This window comes from Lissotriton helveticus, chromosome 5_1 (genome assembly GCF_964261635.1).
Source record: "Lissotriton helveticus chromosome 5_1, aLisHel1.1, whole genome shotgun sequence".
Taxonomy (NCBI): Eukaryota; Metazoa; Chordata; class Amphibia; order Caudata; family Salamandridae; genus Lissotriton; species Lissotriton helveticus.
The window spans coordinates 62,662,447-62,682,226 of record NC_136065.1 but is presented as its reverse complement, the minus strand read 5'-3'; the positions used below and the strand labels follow the sequence as shown (position 1 = coordinate 62,682,226).

Here is a 19,780-nt window from a genome sequence, read left to right as displayed (position 1 = left end):
TCTTCAGACTCTTCAGCATCCTGTATCCCTTGCATCAGGACCACTCCATTGAGGCATCCTCAGACTCTTCAGCATCCTGTATCCCTTGCATCAGGACCACTCCATTGATGCATCCTCAGACTCTTCAGCATCCTGTATCCCTTGCATCAGGACAACTCCATTGATGCATCCTCAGACTCTTCAGCATCTTGTATCCCTTGCATCAGGACCACTCCATTGATGCATCCTCAGACTCTTCAGCATCCTGTATCCCTTGCATCAGGACCACTCCATTGATGCATCCTCAGACTCTTCAGCATCCCTTGCATCGGGACCACTCCATTGATGCATCCCCAGACTCTTCAGCATCCTGTATCCCTTGCATCAGGACCACTCCATTGATGCATCCTCGGACTCTTCAACTTCCTGTATCCCTTGCATCAGGACCACTCCATTGATGCATCCTCAGACTCTTCAGCATCCTGTATCCCTTGCATCAGGACCACTCCATTGATGCATCCTCAGACTCTTCGGCATCCTGTATCCCATGCATCAGGACCTGTCCATTGATGCATCCTCAGACTCTTCAGCATCCTGTATCCCTTGCATCGGGACCACTCCATTGATGCATCCTCAGACTCCTCAGCATCCTGTATCCCTTGCATCAGGACCACTCCATTGATGCATCCTCAGACTCTTCAGCATCCTGTATCTCTTGCATCAGGACCACTCCATTGATGCATCCTCAGACTCTTCAGCATCCTGTATCCCTCACATCAGGACCACTCCATTGATGCAAATAGTAATTCGCCAATAGAGCTTGGAACTGGACGGGAGACTACTTTGACTGCAAGTTATCCGTCCTGCTGAGCCATATTGGCACTTGTCACTTGCTTCCTGTCGGACTTGGTTACTTAAAGAAGTACAGAGTCCCCAAATACAACTCATAAAAAGTTTTAGAAGTAACCTCTACCCGCAGTACTTACCAAAGTTTGTTTGCATTTTGAGTGAAAAGCAGTGAGTTACTTAAAAATTCACATCTCTATATTCTATGGTCAGAGTAACAAACCAAATATGATCAGTGGGTAAAACAGGCGTCACTTACCTGCGAAGCGCCGTGCTCGTCTCCAGTCTAAATATGAACATAGAACACATTCGACTCAGACTAATGCTGAAACAATTTACCATAAATTTACAAAAATGCAAGGAATACGTTATTGAAATTTGGAAATATTTTCTCAAGTAAAGTTTCACTTTCCTATTAAATAGGAAGAAAATAGAAGTATTTAAAAACGTCTGGATAACTTGGAAAATTAGAGAGCTAGATAGGTATTGATTGTTGTATCAAAATGGAAAATATTTGTGCTTTTAAAAGCAATATTCAGTTGACTGCTGGCGTGTGTAGTCAATCAATCATGTGTTTGTAGACTCAACCGATGTCTTTCCCCTGAGGCGGAAGCCGGGGGCGCTGTGTGCTGCTATTTTGTTATTGCACTCTGCACTTTGAATGTAATATTTTACTGTGTTGGTTTATTGATTTTAAAAATTTGCCGCACGTGTTCTCAAATAATTTTAAATTACCTCGCTACTTGTACTTGGCAGTATAGTTGAATAATAACCACTGCACGGGTCCCTGCCCCCTCGAACCACTCCCAGAGCGCATTTTCACCTGTGGCGCCGGGAGAGAAGGGTTCGGCCATCTTGGGTGAGGGAGGGGTATCGCTGCAGATGCTGGACGCTTCCCGCCCTCCCATAGTACATAAACCGGTAAGCAGCGCTGCCTCGCTGACTCAACCGATGTCTTTCCCCTGAGGCGGAAGCCGGGGGCGCTGTGTGCTGCTATTTTGTTATTGCACTCTGCACTTGAATGTAATATTTTACTGTGTTGGTTTATTGATTTTAAAAATTTGCCGCACGTGTTCTCAAATAATTTTAAATTACCTCGCTACTTGTACTTGGCAGTATAGTTGAATAATGACCACTGCACGGGTCCCTGCCCCATCGAACCACTCCCAGAGCGCATTTTCACCTGTGGCGCCGGGAGAGAAGGGTTCGGCCATCTTGGGTGAGGGAGGGGTAGCGCTGCAGATGCTGGGCGCTTCCCGCCCTCCCATAGTACATAAACCGGTAAGCAGCGCTGCCTCGCTGACTCAACCGATGTCTTTCCCCTGAGGCGGAAGCCGGGGGCGCTGTGTGCTGCTCTTTTGTTATTGCACTCTGCACTTTGAATGTAATATTTTACTGTGTTGGTTTATTGATTTTAAAAATTTGCCGCACGTGTTCTCAAATAATTTTAAATTACCTCGCTACTTGTACTTGGCAGTATAGTTGAATAATAACCACTGCACGGGTCCCTGCCCCCTCGAACCACTCCCAGAGCGCATTTTCACCTGTGGCGCCGGGAGAGAAGGGTTCGGCCATCTTGGGTGAGGGAGGGGTAGCGCTGCAGATGCTGGACGCTTCCCACCCTCCTCACACCGGATATGAGGAGATGCATTTCTGCCCGCGCAGCCCGTCTGCGCCCGTCCGCGCCGGGCCCAGGGCTACAACCCCTGTTTGTACTCTTTCATACAACCGTAGTACTTTATTGGAGCTTCATCCAACCTACACTCCCCGCTGTACAAAACTTGATTTGTGGCACACTACCCTGGACGCTAACATAAAATGCTCTTATTGTAATGCCATAATTCCCTTGCATAATGATACTAGTCCTACTAAAATACCAAAAAATGTCTGTATAAAGCAAGTTGCCATGGCCCTTATCAACGCACGATCCCTTAGCAAACACTGCCAAGAGATAGCAGACCTCTTCACCGATCACAATTTGGATGTCCTCTACATTACTGAAACATGGACGGATGAGGCATCCGCACCTGACTTTGTTACGGCAGTCCCACCTGGCTACAACGCCTATCGGCAGGATAGGGCTAGGAAGAGAGGCGGAGGATTGGCCATTATAGCCAGAGACCAATTCGAGGTCCGCATATCACCTATCCCTGATACATCATGCGAAGCAACCCATTTTAACATAAAATTTACACCTCTTTTCAGTTTTAAGGGAGTGCTGCTTTATCGACCTCCTGGGACTAGAGCAGCGTTCCTCACCAATTTAAGTACCATAATAGAATCTATAGCTACTGAAGAGTCCACCACAGTTATGGGCGATTTTAATTTTCACTTGGAACAAACTAATGACAAAGACACCATCGCCCTTACATCAGACCTAGAAATTGTAGGCCTTAGGCAATAGGTTAAAGCTCCCACCCACCAGGCAGGACATACGCTGGATGGTATCTTTACCAACGTTGAAGATTTAAATATAACTGAAATTCTCCCCATGACCTGGACAGATCATGCGGCTATATTTTGTAGCCTTACTATCAAAGGTTCATCAAGGAAGACGCCCTCCTACCCGAAACCAGGCACGTTTAAAGCGTGGAAGGACATAAACTATAAGGAGCTAAACACACTTCTGATCAACACCAGTCCTGACCTTTCTAATAATTCTAGCATCGCGACTCACCAATTCCATGAATGGTCGGGCAATGCCATGACCCATTTGGTACCTACTAAATCTCACTCAAAAAATAGGAGCACGCCTACAGCTCAGTGGTATACAGAAGAGCTAAAAACTCAAAAACAATAAACTAGGAATAGGGAAAGGCACTGGCGTCGAACTTATGATAGTGAAAACAAGATTAAATACAAAGAAGCTCTCGCCAGCTACAAAACCATGATAATTGCAGCAAAAAAGCATTTTTTCTCGCTACACATAGAAAATGCAAAAAATTCTAGCAAGCAATTGTACAATATTGCCAAAACCCTATCCGGTAACGCACCGGACCTAAATCCACCCCATCGCAATTATTTTGCGATGCCTTGTCTGAGTTTTTCTTCTCGAAGGTAAACAACATATACCAAGCTTTTTCCTCAGAATCTAATATTAGTAGTATTTTTTCCCCCCCGACCATCTCGGAAGATACCATGACAAGTTTTAAACACTTAACGATCGATCAAACAAAGATCATAGTGAGATCTATCAAATCAGGGTCGGCTTTGGACCCTTGTCCTACTTCGGTGCTAGGCACGCTATCAGACACTATTATCCCAGTCATCACCCAGGTCTGTAACACGATATTGAGCTCTGGGGTTTACCCGGACTCATTGAAAAACACACTGATCAAACCCCTGCTCAAAAAACCAAATCTCGATAAACAGGAATCGAAAAACTACAGGCCTATAGCAAGTCTCCCATTTCTGGCTAAAGTGATAGAAAAGGCCATGAACCAGCAGCTAGCGGAGCATATTGAAAGAAATAACCAGCTTGATGACACTCAGTTTGGTTTCCGTAAAAACCATGGTACGGAAACCGCGCTAATCAAAGCAGCGGATGATATCAGACTCATCCGTGACCAAGGAGGAACAGCACTGCTGGTACTCCTGGATCTCTCGGCCGCCTTCGACACGGTCGACCATAAGACTTTGGTCGACCGTGTGGGAAAGATGGGCATTCAGTCTACTGCGAGAGACTTGCTGGCTTCCTTCCTGGCCAATAGAACTCAGGCGGTTACATTAGAACTATTTCAATCAGCCAATTTGTCGCTACCGTGTGGGGTTCCTCAAGGCTCATCCCTAAGTCCGACACTATTTAATATATATGTGTCGAACCTTGCTAGTGTCATCAAAGCACACGGGATGAGCCTAACCTCATACGCAGACGACACGCAATTGGTGTTGGCCATTAGGGATGATGGGCAGGAGGTGGCAGAACGGTTCCAAAATGGAATGACTGCTATTGGTGAGTGGATGGCGGGAAACTGCCTGAAGCTCAATTCCGATAAAACAGAGGTGGTCGTCTTTGGTACTCTCTCGCCAGCCTGGTCTGCAACCTGGTGGCCATCGGCCTTTGGCACTCCACCTTGCCCTACCACCAAGGTTAGAAATCTGGGAGTTATCTTCGGCGATAAGCTCAACTTCATGGCACATGCTAATAAGGTGGCGTCCACGGCCCATTTTAAACTCAGAATGATAAGAAAAATCATTCCTTTTCTGCCGGACACGGCCGCCAAGACCCTGGTCACCTCATTGGTTTTAACATCATTAGATTATTGCAATGGACTCTTCCTCAATGCACAAACTAGAGTCACCAAAAAGCTGCAGACAGTACAAAACGCGGCCGCACGTCTGCTATCCAAAAAGCCTAAATTTGCACCCATTTCAGATACCTTGAGGACCTACCACTGGCTGACCATCCAAAACAGGATAAAATTTAAATCACTGTGTACAGTCTATAAAGTGATGCAGGGTCAAGGGCCTCGCTTTCTTAAAAACCAATTAATACCTTACAACCCGGTCAGAAAGCTCCGATTCACATCACTCAACCAACTGGTGGTCCCACGTAGCAAAACAGTCTCCTGGGGCGATCGCCGCTTTCTAGTTGCGGCTCCCAAAATCTGGAATACTCTGCCACACCACATAAAAACTAGTCCCTCTCTTTTTACAGTTTCGGAAAAAGCTGAAGATGTGGCTATTCAACCAATAACATAGCACACCAGCCAGCATGAACTTCACTTTAGGGAGGGACATTACTGTAGTCTAGCGCCGAGACGCCTACGGGTATTCGTTCGCGCTTTATAAATGTCAGTAAATAAATAAATAAATACATAAATAAATACATAAATAAATAAATAGAGTGCCACTACTCACCCATAAGAGTCTCAAGGTGCTGGGGAGGAGGGGAGGTGCAGTTTCCAGTCCATCAAGGAGGGGGTCTGTCGTAGATGGGGCGTGATTTGCACTGTCTGAGGTGGAGCGGTAGTGGAGTGTGCGCAGATGAGGCAGTGTTTGGCTAGTTTGAGGACCAGTCTTGCGACGGCGTCCTAGATGTTTTGTTGCTTTCGGTGAGGTTTTTGTTTATTCCGGCATAGAGTGCGTTGCTGTAGTTGAGTCTGCTGGTGACGAGGGCGTGGGTGATGGTTTTTCTGTGCTCAAGGGGGATCCATTTGAAGGTCTTACGTAGACGGCGGAGGGTGTGGAAGCAGGAGGATGCAACAGAGTTGATCTGGAGGTCCATTATACAGCTCAAAGTCTAGGATGACTCCAAGGTTGTGTGTGTGTACTAGGGGGAGGGTGGGCTTCCGAGGGTTGGGGGCTACCAGGTGTCGTTCCAGGTGTCGGTTTTGAGTTGTAGACAGCTGCTTTTCATCCATTTGGCGACAGCTTCCATGTCTTCTTAGAAGTTGTGTTTGGCTGCGTGGCTTCGTTGAATAGGGAGAGGATGAGTTGGGTGTTGGTTGCTTATGAAACAATATTGAGTCTTTAGGTTCTGACGATGGGGCGAGCAGAGTCATGTAGACATTAAAGAGCGTTAGGCTCAGGGAGAACCTCTGGGGGACTCCGCAGGTGGTTGGTTTAGGGTCCGTGAGGAAAGGGAGGAGTCTGACCCGCTGCTTTCTGCCGGACAGGAAAGAGTAGATCCAGTCGAGGGGCTTGTCCCAGATCCCTGCGTCTTGGAGTCTGCGTATTAGGGTGAGGTGGGATACTGTGTCGAAGGCCGCTGAGAGATCGAGGAGGAGGAGGGCTACTGTTTCTCTTTTGTCCAGTAGGGAGCAGAAGTCGCCTGTTGCTGCGAGGAGGGCCGTTTCTGTGCAGTGTTTTTTTTCTGAAGCCGGATAGGAACGAGTTGAGGATGTTGTGCTCTTTGATGAAAGTGGCAAGTTGGCTGTTGATGGCTTTCTCTATGACTTTCACTGAGAACGGGAGCAGGGAGATGGGTCTGTAGTTATTGAGGACGGTGGGGTCCGCCAAGGGCTTCTCTAGGGGGGTATTGATCTTGGCGTGATTCCAGTCGTCGGGGAAGGAGGCGTTCGCCAGGGAGCGGTTGATGGTGTGGCGAAGCATGGGGGCGATGGTGTCGGCGGCTCTGTTAAATATGCGGTGGGGTCACAGGTCCATGGGGGCCCCATGGAGGCGATTGACTTCTTCATCTTTAGTGTGTCTTCGTGGTGAGGGCTGTCTAGCTGTCAATCGTTGGCTTCAAGTGTCGAGGGTGGCTGGTGGAGGTTTAGTGTGTTGGTTGTCTGTCGAAATTGTCAGTGTGTTGTTGTCTTCGTCGAAGTTGTTGTAGATGTTCTTGATTTTGTGGTGGAAAAAGGTGCTGAGTTTGTTGCAGAGGTCTTGTGAAGGAGGAATGTCAGTCGACTCGCTGGTGGGTTGGGCGAACTCCTTAATGATGTTGAAGAGTTCTTTGCTGTTGTGTGCGTGTGTGGAGATTCTGTCTTCAATTGCAGTTTTACTCGTGTTTCTTGTGAGAAGTTGGCCTGGTATATGCTGTCCACTAGATTTAATGGGCACCTTGCACCAGTCCAAACAACACTTATTGATGATAGGTTAAAGACAACCTTTATTGAAAGGTATCTGAGTGGTAGCTGTGGAGAACAGCCTTCAGGTTAAGTCTTGAAGGAGTGTAAAGCAGCTTGTTTTACCAGTCTATAATCTCTTGAATGACCAAATGAAAGGAGAATCACACCTGGTATATATATAAAATATATGTATTTATTCTAAACACTCCCTACTCGTCTCTTTATGAGCCTAGAGGTCAAAGTACACAACTTGCAATCAATAAATCAACAGTAAATAGCACAATACACGATAGGCCCCAGGAGGGGACCGAACCATATACAAAGTAAGTGGTATAAGAACCACAACTTGACTAGACACAGTGCCTAGAGCATGTGGAATCGCTGGAACCCAAGGAAATACCCAAGCTAGGGATGAAGAAGACCCGCGGGGGACACATGCAGTGTGAGTACACAGGCGCAAGCTGCATACAATTCAATACGAAAGTTGCTGTTGGAAAAGTACAGAAGGAGGACACTTAGGAGAGGATCCTAAGCAAACCCTTTGGAACTAGGACAGTTCTAAGGCCAGCACCCCTGACAGTACGAGGAGCCGGGTGCATATGGGTCAAGTGGTGTCGGAAACGCTTGTTCAATGGTGTCTTGCAAAGAGGTGTTGCTGCCGTGAAGAGAAGAAGTGTCCAGTGCGATACAAGCCTGGATCGAGGATGGGAAGAACCTGAAAGTAGAGGGGACAGAGTCTGGGTCCCTAGCCAGTGACCAGGGGCACGATAGGCGAATGCCCACTGATGTGGGGTGCTTCAGGTGTGAAGAGGTGAAGTTTGACTCTGCAGCCACGAGGACCAGGAGGGGTTGACGACAACCAGGAGCTGGATTTGAGCTGTTCCACGAAGGATGTCGAGTGCTGGGGTGTTAGCGTTCGGATTGAACTCAACAAGCCTTGGCAACAGCAACCCAAGCAGGAAGAGTACAGATGCTTCGGTGCGGACCAGCGAGGTCTGAGGCACCCCCCCAAGCGATGGAGAGTCAGGCAACGTCTGGGGCACCCAGAGGAGATGCACTCACATGAAAACCTAGCACCCTGCCTTCAGGATTGTTAAGGCCTGCCATAGGGGTGACTGATAGGTTTATATGTGTAGTGATAGGGGTGGATATAGTGAACCTATATCCCAGTAAGGTGTGCATGCACCACCTTACCCAGGCTGCAGTAGCAGACCTGTTGTGTCATTTTGGAAGGCTTTCCAGGGGTGGCATAATACATGCTGCAGCCCCTGGTAGATCTCTGGGGTACCTATGCCCTTAGTACATAGTATACCATATACTACGGGCTCATAAGGGTACCCCAGTATCCAATCTGGAATGTACCTAAAGTACATGGAATCAATTTAGTAGAGAAAGCAGATAGGCTGGGGTCCTGATTAGCAGGATTCCAGCCAGACTAAGTCGAAAAACAGTGAAACATCAGCAAAATGTGGGGGCAACTATAAGAAGAAGATCCTACTCTCCTACACAACCCCCCCCCCCTAACGCAGGGACATAAAACTCACATATATATCATTTGTGTTTTCACACTGTTTGGTCTTTTCTCACGATTCACTTTGAAGAGATATGGGTCTTTTTTCTTGATTTTCTCCATACCTTGTATGCACTCTTTCTGTTCATATTACTCTTTCAGGTGAGCGAAACAGTACATTTTTCAACTTTTTCGGTCTTGGGTGCATTACGCTTGGGTTCTAACCTTATCGGTGCTTAAATGCACTTTTCCTATAGTCTAAATTCTTTTCAGAACTTTTCTCTCACATTATGTGATATATGGCTGTTTCTTTGGAGAATATGTATATGTTAAATAAGTCATCTGTTTCCAACTCTATAATATATCATAGACGTTGTATATTGTTTTATTTCAGCCTTGAAAAAGTCTTATGATTAAGACGAAACACGTGTCGGCTGATGTTTTTTACTGGCCTATACATAAAGTAAATGGACAATGGAAACACTGAACATTCTGGACTTCTAAGAATTATTTCTGCCGTGAAAAAAGGGAAATATCAACAGTAGTTTTGTGTTCTGAATAGGTCAGACTGTGGACAATTGTATTCACATTGAGATCATATTTAGGATTAAAAGGTCCTTTGTGTTACTCTAAAGAGAGTGCTGCAAACAAAGGTTTTAATATTTGTGTATGTCTGCAGCATGTTAGTTTTCTAATGTGCATTTTGCACCTTCTGGTAGTTAGAGGCTGGACCTATATAGCACCTCGTTCAGTTTTAAATATATCCACACAGTATTGTTTCTAAAAACATGTGTAACACTGTTTGATGAGCAGTGATTTCCTGTATAGGGGACCACTACTACCACTTTTGTGAAGCTATAGTAGGGCAGACACGTTTGATTGCAAGACTTGTTCTAGACAGCATCACTTCAAAGCCATCCCAGCCACTGGAAACTTAAAATACCTGATGCTCTCAAAACGCACCCCTCCCTCTTTCTTGTTCATATAAAGTTGCAATGAGGAACAATGTCTAGGACATGGCAGCCGTAAACAGGTACAGCTACATCGCTTGGCCTTGTGGTCGGATGTATGACGTTACAACGCATACTTTTACAACGCCTACCTTTACAACGCATTTTTTACAACGTAACATCCATTACAATGCATTCCATTACAACGCATGCATTTACAACAAATTTTTAAAAACTACCTTTACAACGCATACTATTACAACGCATAACATTACATTGCATGTAAGGTAAATATTGGATAGTGTAGGGGTAAACATTACTATTTTAACTCCAGGGGGTGCAACAGTAGGGTAAGTATTGGATAGTGTAGGGGTAAAAATTACTATTCTAATTCCAGGGGGTGCAACAGTAAGGTAAGTGTTGGATAGTGTAGGGGTAAAAATTACTATTCTAACTCCAGGGGGTGCAACAGTAGGGTAAGTGTTGGATAGAGTAAGGGTTCTATGTGTTGTAATGCTATGCGTTGGAATGGTATGCGTTGGAATGGTATGCGTTGTAATGAGTCCATTGTAATGACATGCGTTGTAGTGGTGTGCGTTGTAGTGTCATGCGTTGTAATGGTTGCGTTGTAAATGCATGCTTTGTAATGGATGTTGCGTTGTAAAAGTTTCGTTGTAATGGTAGTGCGTTGTAAAAGTTGCGTTGTAAAGGTTGTTTCCCCTTGTGGTCCTATGCGTACGTCTACTCAGCAGAATCATTCATTTCCTTTGATACTACTTACAGCAGCGGTCACATGTGAGTTTATGTCTCATTGGAATTAAAGCTGCAAGCAGATAACTCATATACATGCTATTTCCACCCGCTTCTTCTTACTAAGTACTTGCGGCATTTTTATGACCTGGATTGCTTTGCATTTGCACCGCACAATGTGGTAAATGCGTGACGCAAACCTCAAGTGAGATTGATGAAGCCATGCAAGGCCGCTCTGCGTGGCCCTGAACGGCTCATAAATCTGGGATAAAGCAACACATCGCGCATCGCTGTGATGCCTTACTTTGCCCTGGGTGGGTGTTTCCACGCAACTCCCATGGATCCCAACGCATTTCTTTATTTCTCCTCATGACTTGCTCTTTCTATGCGTTTTGCATTCTGCAGCACACGTAGAAAGAGAAAATACCTCTCAGGATTGTTTTTGTGCAAAGAGGTGCCCTTTACCGCAGAAAAACAATCCTGTACTCAACGGAGGCACCCGTGCACCATGGTGCAAGGGTGCCTGTGATGGCGCTCGCCTGTTAAAAAGACACAAGCACAGGGAAGAGACCGAATGCGCCACATCGACTTAAATATGGCGCATTCCTGCCCTTTTCCTGTCGCGCATGGAGCACAGATAGGTGACAAGTTTGTAAATCTACCCCTAAGAGTAAAGCTTTCTACTGAACTCATTAAATAGAAGGACATTCAGCAATCTCTTTACTACAAACTCACCTAGTTCTTCTGGAAGTCTTCCTGTGGGACAAGACAAAAGAACAAGAACATGAAAAGTTATCCACTTGTGTTACAAAGCAATTCATGCAGAGCCTTTTAAAATGTAATTTTTTTTTACTTAAAAAGAGGAACTGAAAGATCATGAAAGCAAAGCCCATTGAAATTCATTCCCCTTCCTCGGCCCATCCCTTACTTGTGAGGCGGCGCCGCCACCCAGATAGAACCCTTTAGAATCACAAGCTTCTTTTCAATTAGGATTATTCCCAGCTGCATAAGATGGAGAATTCCCTTACCCACTATCGTTTTTTTAATGTCTGCCCTTTCAGATCCTTGTAACACTTTCCGTCTCTGTATATTTTGCCCTGGATTTGTTTGGCCTGTAGCTTGGCTCATAGATGTCTATCTTGCTCTTTGGTTTTGTTGTTCCTCATGTCTGTGGTCAGTTATGGTCAGCCGGGTTGAGTAAGGAGCATGTATTTCCTTCGAGTCCATCTTTTCTGGGACTGAAAGAATTGATGGATAGTTTGTTGATTCAAGAGGTGTGACGTTCTCAGGTGGCAACTTGGGCATAAGTATTGCGCGCCTCTGCAGCATGTCAGCCATGTTGGATTGCGAAGGCTGGCTGCGTTACACAATAGGAAACAAAAGCGGGTTGTATTTTCACTTTTTCTTGTTGGTCCCTTTTTTGCCGGCCCTTGAAGCAGGTTGCACTTTCAGCAAATCCTTCTCGTAGGCGGATCCTCTTTATTTAAAGCTTGCTATTTGATGTCTAACTTCTATACCAATGAGGGAGTGATGGTGATCCTCTCCTGAGAATTCTTTACCAAGTGACACCTATGGGGCTGTCGTACATCAGAAGGTATATATTTGTGCTTTATCGGCTGAAAACTTTTATGATCAGTGTGAGGGCCATATGTCTTCCTTGAAGGGAGCACAGCAGGAATGTCAATGCGTTCGGGAGTCCCAAAATGGTATGTGCTGGGAATCATGGGAGGGCAGAAGGCGATATCATCCAAGACTTATTTCCAGTACCTGGTCAATTTGGGACAGTGTCACAGGAGGCGGAGCAGGGTTCTGGGATTCCCACAGCCCCACCACCAGTCTCCTGATTGGTCCTCATTCCATCTCCGAACGCAGCTCAGCGTATAGTACCAATAGGAGATAATCTAATATGCTGTTTCGGTGTTTATCACCGTGTGTGCTATGTGATGAACTCTGTAAAAAATATCCTCCCACTCTTTTTCCGTGAAGGGTCTTGCCTGCTTCAGCCTCCCATCGCTTCTGACCAGGTGTCTGTTGATGGAGCCCGCCTTGTAAATCTCCAAGACCAACCTCTTATCATCCGTTTTGAGAAACAGCAATTTTTCCAACAGGGTCATAGGTCGACTCGTGCCTACGTGCACGTCGGGACTCATCACCCAATCGCGTAATCACATGATCTTTTTCCAACAAGGAGTCATCAAGCTTGAGTTGGTCAAACGAGATCAGCCCATCCAGATCAAATAGACAGCGCATTCGTTTACTGCCCCGATCCACACATCATTGTAAGCTACCCAGCGACAACCCAGGCGGAAAGTCTGGGTTAGCAAAACGTTGGGTCATGGGTGAGGGGAACGTGGTACGGGCAACTATGCCCGCCACTTTACCCAGACCTTCAGAGTCTCACACATGTCATGAGGAGACCCAAAGCCATATGCTGATGAGGCAGCCACACCTCCTTCCATATGTGGGAGCCAGCTACCACATCATTCACTTAATCAGGTGCTTTTAAAGTGCGCTACTCACCAGTGAGGGTCTCAAAGCGGCGGGGGGTGGGTGCAGCTCTGGGTCAGTCGAAAAACCAGGTCTTGAGGTTCAACCTGAAGGTGTGCAGAGTAGGGAAGCGTCTGATGTTGACTGGGATATCGTTCCAGGCCTTGGCTGCAATGTAGGAGAAGGCCCTCCTGCTTGTTCTGGTTCTGCAGATGCGTGGGGTCTCTGCTAGGGCGAGGTCGGCGGAGTGGAGGTTTCTTTTGGGTACATGGAAAGAGATCCTTTCGTTGAGGTATTTGGGTCCAATGTTGTGGAGAGATTTGAAGGCATGGGTGAGTAACTTGAAGGTTTCTCTCTTCTCGACAGGGAGCCAGTGGAGGTCTTGCAGGTGTTGGGTCATGTGCTCATGTCGTGGGATGCCGAGAACAAGTCTGGCTGCGGTGTTCTGGATGGTCCAATACCAATTTATAAAAATGGGAAATAATGTTATCTTTACATTGACACCAATGCGAGATATTTCCCCCAAGCACGCAAACATCATTCTCAAACAGGAAAACAACATTGCGAACGGGCGGAACAAGCAATTCTGCATGTTCGCAGAATTTCTGCGTGCTCGAGGAGATTTTTTACCGTTTATAGGAGCTTTGCTTTCCGTGGCTACGCAAATTCCGTCCACCACCTATTATTTTGTCCCAGAGTGCATCAAATTTTCCAAATTCATAATGACTGATTTTCCAGCAAGGAGGTAAGTGCTGGCTAAACACACCTCTAGAATGGCTATTTTACTTAGACTCTCCCCCCTCCATCTGCTCATACCTTCCTTAATCCGACCATCTGCCTAAGGTGGGAAGTTCTGAGTTGTAAATGACACTGCTCTCTGCTTTCCTCTTTGAAGAGCATAGTTTACAACGCCTCCCCCTGGCCTGGCATTCCTACGGAAGAGCACACTACCCTGCCAGCAGAGCTGGTTAACCCCATGGGCTCTCTATCACCTCTTCAGGCAGCTTGGCTAATCCACTTAACTCTGACCAATCAGGACAGACCACTGTAAGGCTGAATTTGGGCTTACAAAAAAGAAAGTCTTATAACTTCTTGTATGTACCCTTTAGAAGAAATTCAACAAAATGATATTGTTTTATTTATTAATACCATTCTGGGAAGTCTTTGAATGGCACTTCTAGCCCTCTACTATCAAGAGTTATGAATCAATAACTTCCTACCATGTTAACCTATGTAGCAGGGGATTTGCAATGGGAAATATGACTTGGGCCATTTTTCCAGCACTAGGATTTACAAAAACATATATTATAAGTACTTGCCTTATATCTACAGGACCCCCACCCCATGCAACAACTAGGGGAGACTTTAGGGGTTCTGAATCTGCAGAAATATGGCAGATCCTCCCTCCACAGGGCTTCTAGCATCAAAGTCGAATTTGAGCAGCACTTTCCCACAATGTGGGAAGTGAAATGTGAAATGTCACTTAACCCAGGGCATATAAAACTCATTTTACAAGGGTGTACCTTATAAATATCTGACCCCCATCCCGGGATCACCTAGGGGAGACCCTGGGGGTTCCTAATATGCCACAACATTGTAGGTTATCCATTTTTAAGTGCCCCAAATCCTAAAGTCAAGTTTGGGCACAATCTACTTTTTTAAAAGCTGACCTCAGGCTTCAGCAGTGCACACATGCAAGTGGAAAAATAGCTGCTGGCCTCTAAACTGCCATGCCCCAGGGTATTAGGAACTTCTAGGTAGTTTCAATCCCTCTGCCCTATTATATACTAGGGGCTTATAGGATAGGTCATGCCAATCACAGGGGTACCCCACCATATCATTGTATACCCGAGTGTATGTAGGTGTTTTCACTGTATTCTAATGGGTCTCTTTCAGCTCAGCACTGGCCCTGGGCCTGGTTAGTCAGAGCCCAGGGTCAGTCAGAGGTAGTTACCACCAGTACCAGTCAGCAAAAAGTTGGGGGTGCCAATGGCACAAGATGATTTTGCAACAAATATTCATAAATAATTGTGCTCTGATTTGCTAAGACTGTAACATTTTCAACACATAACAGTCATTCTGCAGGTTTGGTAATTTCATATGCCAGAAGGCTAACGTAAAGACTTAGACCGTGCTAGGGATGTTGTCCATTCTCTCTTGATTTTGCTGCTCACTTGGGACTTTTCAATTTGGAATTCTCTGTAATGCCCTATTAGCCTTGAGCCTTCATGACAATGACTCTGTACTATTTTCCTTTTACATTTTGTAATAAAACCCCCCTTGCAATTTCGCAGATCTAGAATGCAGTTACTGATTCCAGGCCCTTCATTTGACTGACTGTATTTGTTTTACTATTCTGATGTATCGGAAGGTGCCTTACTTCTAGAACTCATTGCCTCATCAACTTGAGGTTTAACACCGTCTCCTATTCATTCAATTTTGGGAATTGTGACTGATGTAAGTTGTGGGGTGTCATAACTGCGCCGAAAGTGGAAGTCAGGATGTAAGACCAAGGTGCCATTGTTGCTGCTGCTGGTATTAAGTGTGCAATGAGAGAGGGTAGGCACTGACATTGGTCGGTTTGACCCCCCCACCGGTCTCACCATCAGGTAGCAAGTATATCTTGAATGTGGTGGACTATGCAATTAGATCCACAAAGGCAGTGCCTCTGAGGAGCACAATCAGTAAGTTAGTTGCAAGGGCACTGCTGGGGATCTTCCCACTAGTTGGATTTCTGAAGACAATGTTTTCCAATCGTAAGAATTAATTTAATCTCCTCTTACGAAAGATTTGGGAGCATTTCTCTGCAGCGCAGACTAATGAGTTGGTGGAAAGAATTAGTGGAACGGTTTAACAAGACGCTGAAGAGCATGATGGCAACTCTACTGGAGAGGCTGAAAAGGAGTGTCATCTTCTCCTGCCACACCTTTCATTCACCTGTCAGGAAGTTCCACCAAAAAGAGCTGGGTTCAGTTCTTTCAATTTTTGTTTGGACACCCAGTGTGTGGCTATTCGCCTTAGTCACAGAAGACTGGGAAGACCCTCCAGAAGGATATGATCAACTACGCGACTGGCTTCAGTATTCTGGTGGTGCAATACATTTGTCAGGTGAGGAGAAACCTTTAGGCAAGCCAAGAGCTGATGAAGGAATGGTATGACAAGAAAAGTAGAGTGCCTTGGGGCAGGAGGGTTAGGACATGTTGGTAGTTAAGCCCATTTGTCCAAGAGCTTTAGAGGATAAGTAGTGGGGGCCACGCAAGATGGTACAAATGATTTCTGATGTGAAATACCTTGAGGACACATGTGCCACCTAAGAACCAAGAAGGTGGTTCAATATTATCATACAGAGAGATAACGATGGTGTAATAAAGAGGTATATGCAGAGAACACAACTATGCAGCCTTGGGATTCAGTGACCCCAGCACTCATCTGCTGATGGTGAGCCCCTCAGAAGAACTTTAGAGCTCTGCACTATAAGTTATTACATTATTTATTACAATTTAAGCATTGTTTTTTGCATCATAAACGTGTGCATTGAATATTATGAGCTGCAGATAGTACATCTTAGAAACAAGCAGAGACAAACAGCGATGTCTGACACTTACTGACAATTTCTGACTTAGTTGTATGTGCGCCTCTGACAGTGCACTGTCTTAAAAACAGGTGAGGGGCTCTGCTCAGTGCAAACTTATGTGTTGATGGCACAGCTTTTTAAAGGGCCACAACAAATGGAAAACAAAACACAAATGTGCTCTTAATACAAGCTGGTGGTCAGAGTAAACTCAAAGGCAACACATTTTACGCTCATCTCTAACTTGGAAGTATTGTTAAAACATTTGTGGTTGTAAACACATGTGTACTACCGCAAAGGTCTAGATGAGGGCCTTTGCTTGCATGCATATACTTAAATTTAAATGATACATGGGAAACACCCAAACATGCCTTAGCTATAAATAATGTGCTTTCAGAGATTCTTGTTGACAGGACATGTTCACCTTCATAGGCTTCTTGGCTTATGCTTATTACCATCCAAATCCTCCAGTTTGATTCTCTGAAGATAAAAATAAGAGATTCATTCAAAACAAAACTTACCAAATTCTTCTGAAAGTTCTCCTAGTTGAAGAGAAAATATATAAGAATGTCAGAAACAAACGTATAAAACTTCACTGAGTTGCATCAAATTAAAGTCACTGCTGAGGCTTTTCCATTCACCCCCTCTTCTGAGCCTCAAAAGGGCTCCCCTCACTCTTGACTTTTATACCTGCCAAACTGTTTAAAGTTCTGGGTTTCATACACAACCAAAAATCTTGTAATAACAGACAAACCCCTCTACACTACATGTTTAATGCTTATATATTTTAGTTTTCAGTTATAACTGAAGAAGCCTGATTATGACCCACTGCATGAAGATATCCAGGCCTGGAACACACCTTTTGTAACAAGTCCAGTCTAATACCTTGGTACATCATCAGACCTCGAAAAATCATAAAATGTTACCAGACATGCAGGTCTAGTAACTTACTCGACCTAACTGTGCTGTACTTGATGTGCAGGAATGTTTCTTACTTCATTTTTCAATACTCACTTTCAATAAATGTATTACTAAAGCATGAATTCACAACACATTGTCATTTATAAACAGCACATTTTCCTTTAAAATGACCACAAACTTTCCTGCTGACATGCGGTTTTACTGATAAAACTATATATTGTATAAACAATAATAATCTGTGTAAATTGGGGTTTCAGGATTTTTTTATCATTTGCACGTAACCAAGTAAAGTGTTCTGATTTCTTTTCATCCTATTTCAAGGCACGGAATTACAAAAAAAGTGATTTCACTACTACTAAAATACATTTTGAAAAGTTTGTACAGCTCATTTACAATGAAAACATGATCTTGGAACAAAGGCAACTAGTTGATATCACAGTGATCAACCTAACAGACAGAGCACAGACATGATTTCACTCCAACAAAAGGGAATGAGCTTCTGCCCGAGTATTGAGGGAACATTTGCAAAATAAAAATTGATGTTTTCAAATATATCAGACGGTTGAAGATAAAAAAGTTGTTTGCACTCAACCCACTGGCAATGGAATCAATAAACAAATCTCAACAGGACTGTGTATGGAGTGGTTTATCAATACAGGATATCTACGACAATAGGACATTACTCTCAAGAACTGAGTATGAGTGGGATCCCGCCACACAAGTAGAGTTTTGGAGGATTTGAATATCCAGATGGACCTGAGTGTAACTAGTGGACTCAAAGAAAAATCAAAATGGACACCTAACTTACCCATGGGGAATAACATAGACATATTTTATAAGTTGGTCTTAAGTGATCTAGACAAAGCTAAGCCCATGAATATGACACAGGGTGGAAAGCCTGATAATCTCACAAAAGGGGGACGCAGTGCACTGAAACTCTTAAGGGAGAATGATAGTATTACCATCCGAGAAGATGGAAAAGGGGGGAACATAGTGGTAATGAACACTAGTGACTATGAAAATGATATACTGTCACATTTGAATGACCGGATCTGTTATAAAAAAGCTGGACAACAACCCAATATGGGCCCTGACACACAAGATTAATCAATCATTAAAGCATTGGTATGAAGCATGTATTTTAGACGAAAATGAATATATGCACTTGAAAATCAACCACCCTAAATACCCATGTGTATATACCCTTCTGAAAATACATAGAGATCTGCCTTTTTCGCCAGGTAGACTGAAAATATCTAATATAGGGGTGCCGACTGAGAGACTTTCAGAATATGTGGACATATTTCTACAACCTCTTGCGTCTAACTTACCGTCAAACATAAAGGATACCAAACACATCTTGAATTTACTGACAGATGTAATATGGGAGTCCAACATGACATTAGTAACATTGGACACAGTTGCCCTGTACACGAGTATTTAGCATGACTTTGGGATCCAAGCATTAAAACACATACTAAATACAAGATTTGCTAGCCTAGGGGATGATACAAAAAAGATGATAGAAATGATGAGACTAATATTGGATAATAATGTATTTTTATTTAAGGATGACTGGTATAAGCAAAAACAAAGAGTAGCTATGGGCTCCAGATACTCGCCTTCGGACGCTAACTTGTTCATGGGCAGATTAGGGGAGGGATGGATTTGGGGCAATAAAGAAACACTATGGAACTAATTTATGTTATATTGTGGCAGGTTTATTGATGACTGTCTTATGATTTGGACAGGCATAACCGAGAAACGACCTGAATTTTATAACCAGTTAAACAGTAACCAGAGCAACATCAAATGTATCTATCAGTACAGCACACAGAAAGTGGTGTTCTTGGATGTGTAATTGTACATACATAATGACAGGATCCACAGCAAATTATATCGCAAACCGACAGCCTGTAATGCAGTCTTACATGCCAAGAGCGCACATCCTAGACATCAAATTCAGGCCATACCATATGGAACGGTGGTGCATGCAAGACACAACTGTAGTGATGATTTTGGTTTCTCAAACTGTGTGATGTATATACATATCTGGTTCATCAAGAGAGGTTATGATAAAAGGATATTAATGAAAGTAAACAGGAGAATTCACAAAATACCAAGAGCAGAAACACAAAAAAATACCAAAGAAACAGGGCAATCCAAAGAAGGTACACATAGCCACTGATTTTTCCAATAACTCTAGATTACTAGCACAAAGCATGAGGAAACATGGGCATATCTTACAGGT

At 44.3% G+C, this 19,780-nt stretch overlaps 1 protein-coding gene across 1 annotated transcript in view; it reads right to left on the bottom strand.

Annotated features, from left to right (window-relative positions):
* The window catches only part of LOC144752381 (butyrophilin subfamily 1 member A1-like), a 382,718-nt gene that overhangs the window by 45,486 nt on the left and 317,452 nt on the right, over window positions 1-19,780 (bottom strand). The window contains exons 6-8 of the mRNA XM_078640316.1: window positions 17,130-17,150; window positions 11,286-11,306; window positions 1,085-1,111 (exon numbers count right to left, since the gene is read on the bottom strand). Of these exons, the coding sequence (XP_078496442.1) occupies window positions 1,085-1,111; window positions 11,286-11,306; window positions 17,130-17,150 (69 nt within the window). The remainder of the gene's footprint in view (window positions 1-1,084; window positions 1,112-11,285; window positions 11,307-17,129; window positions 17,151-19,780) is intronic.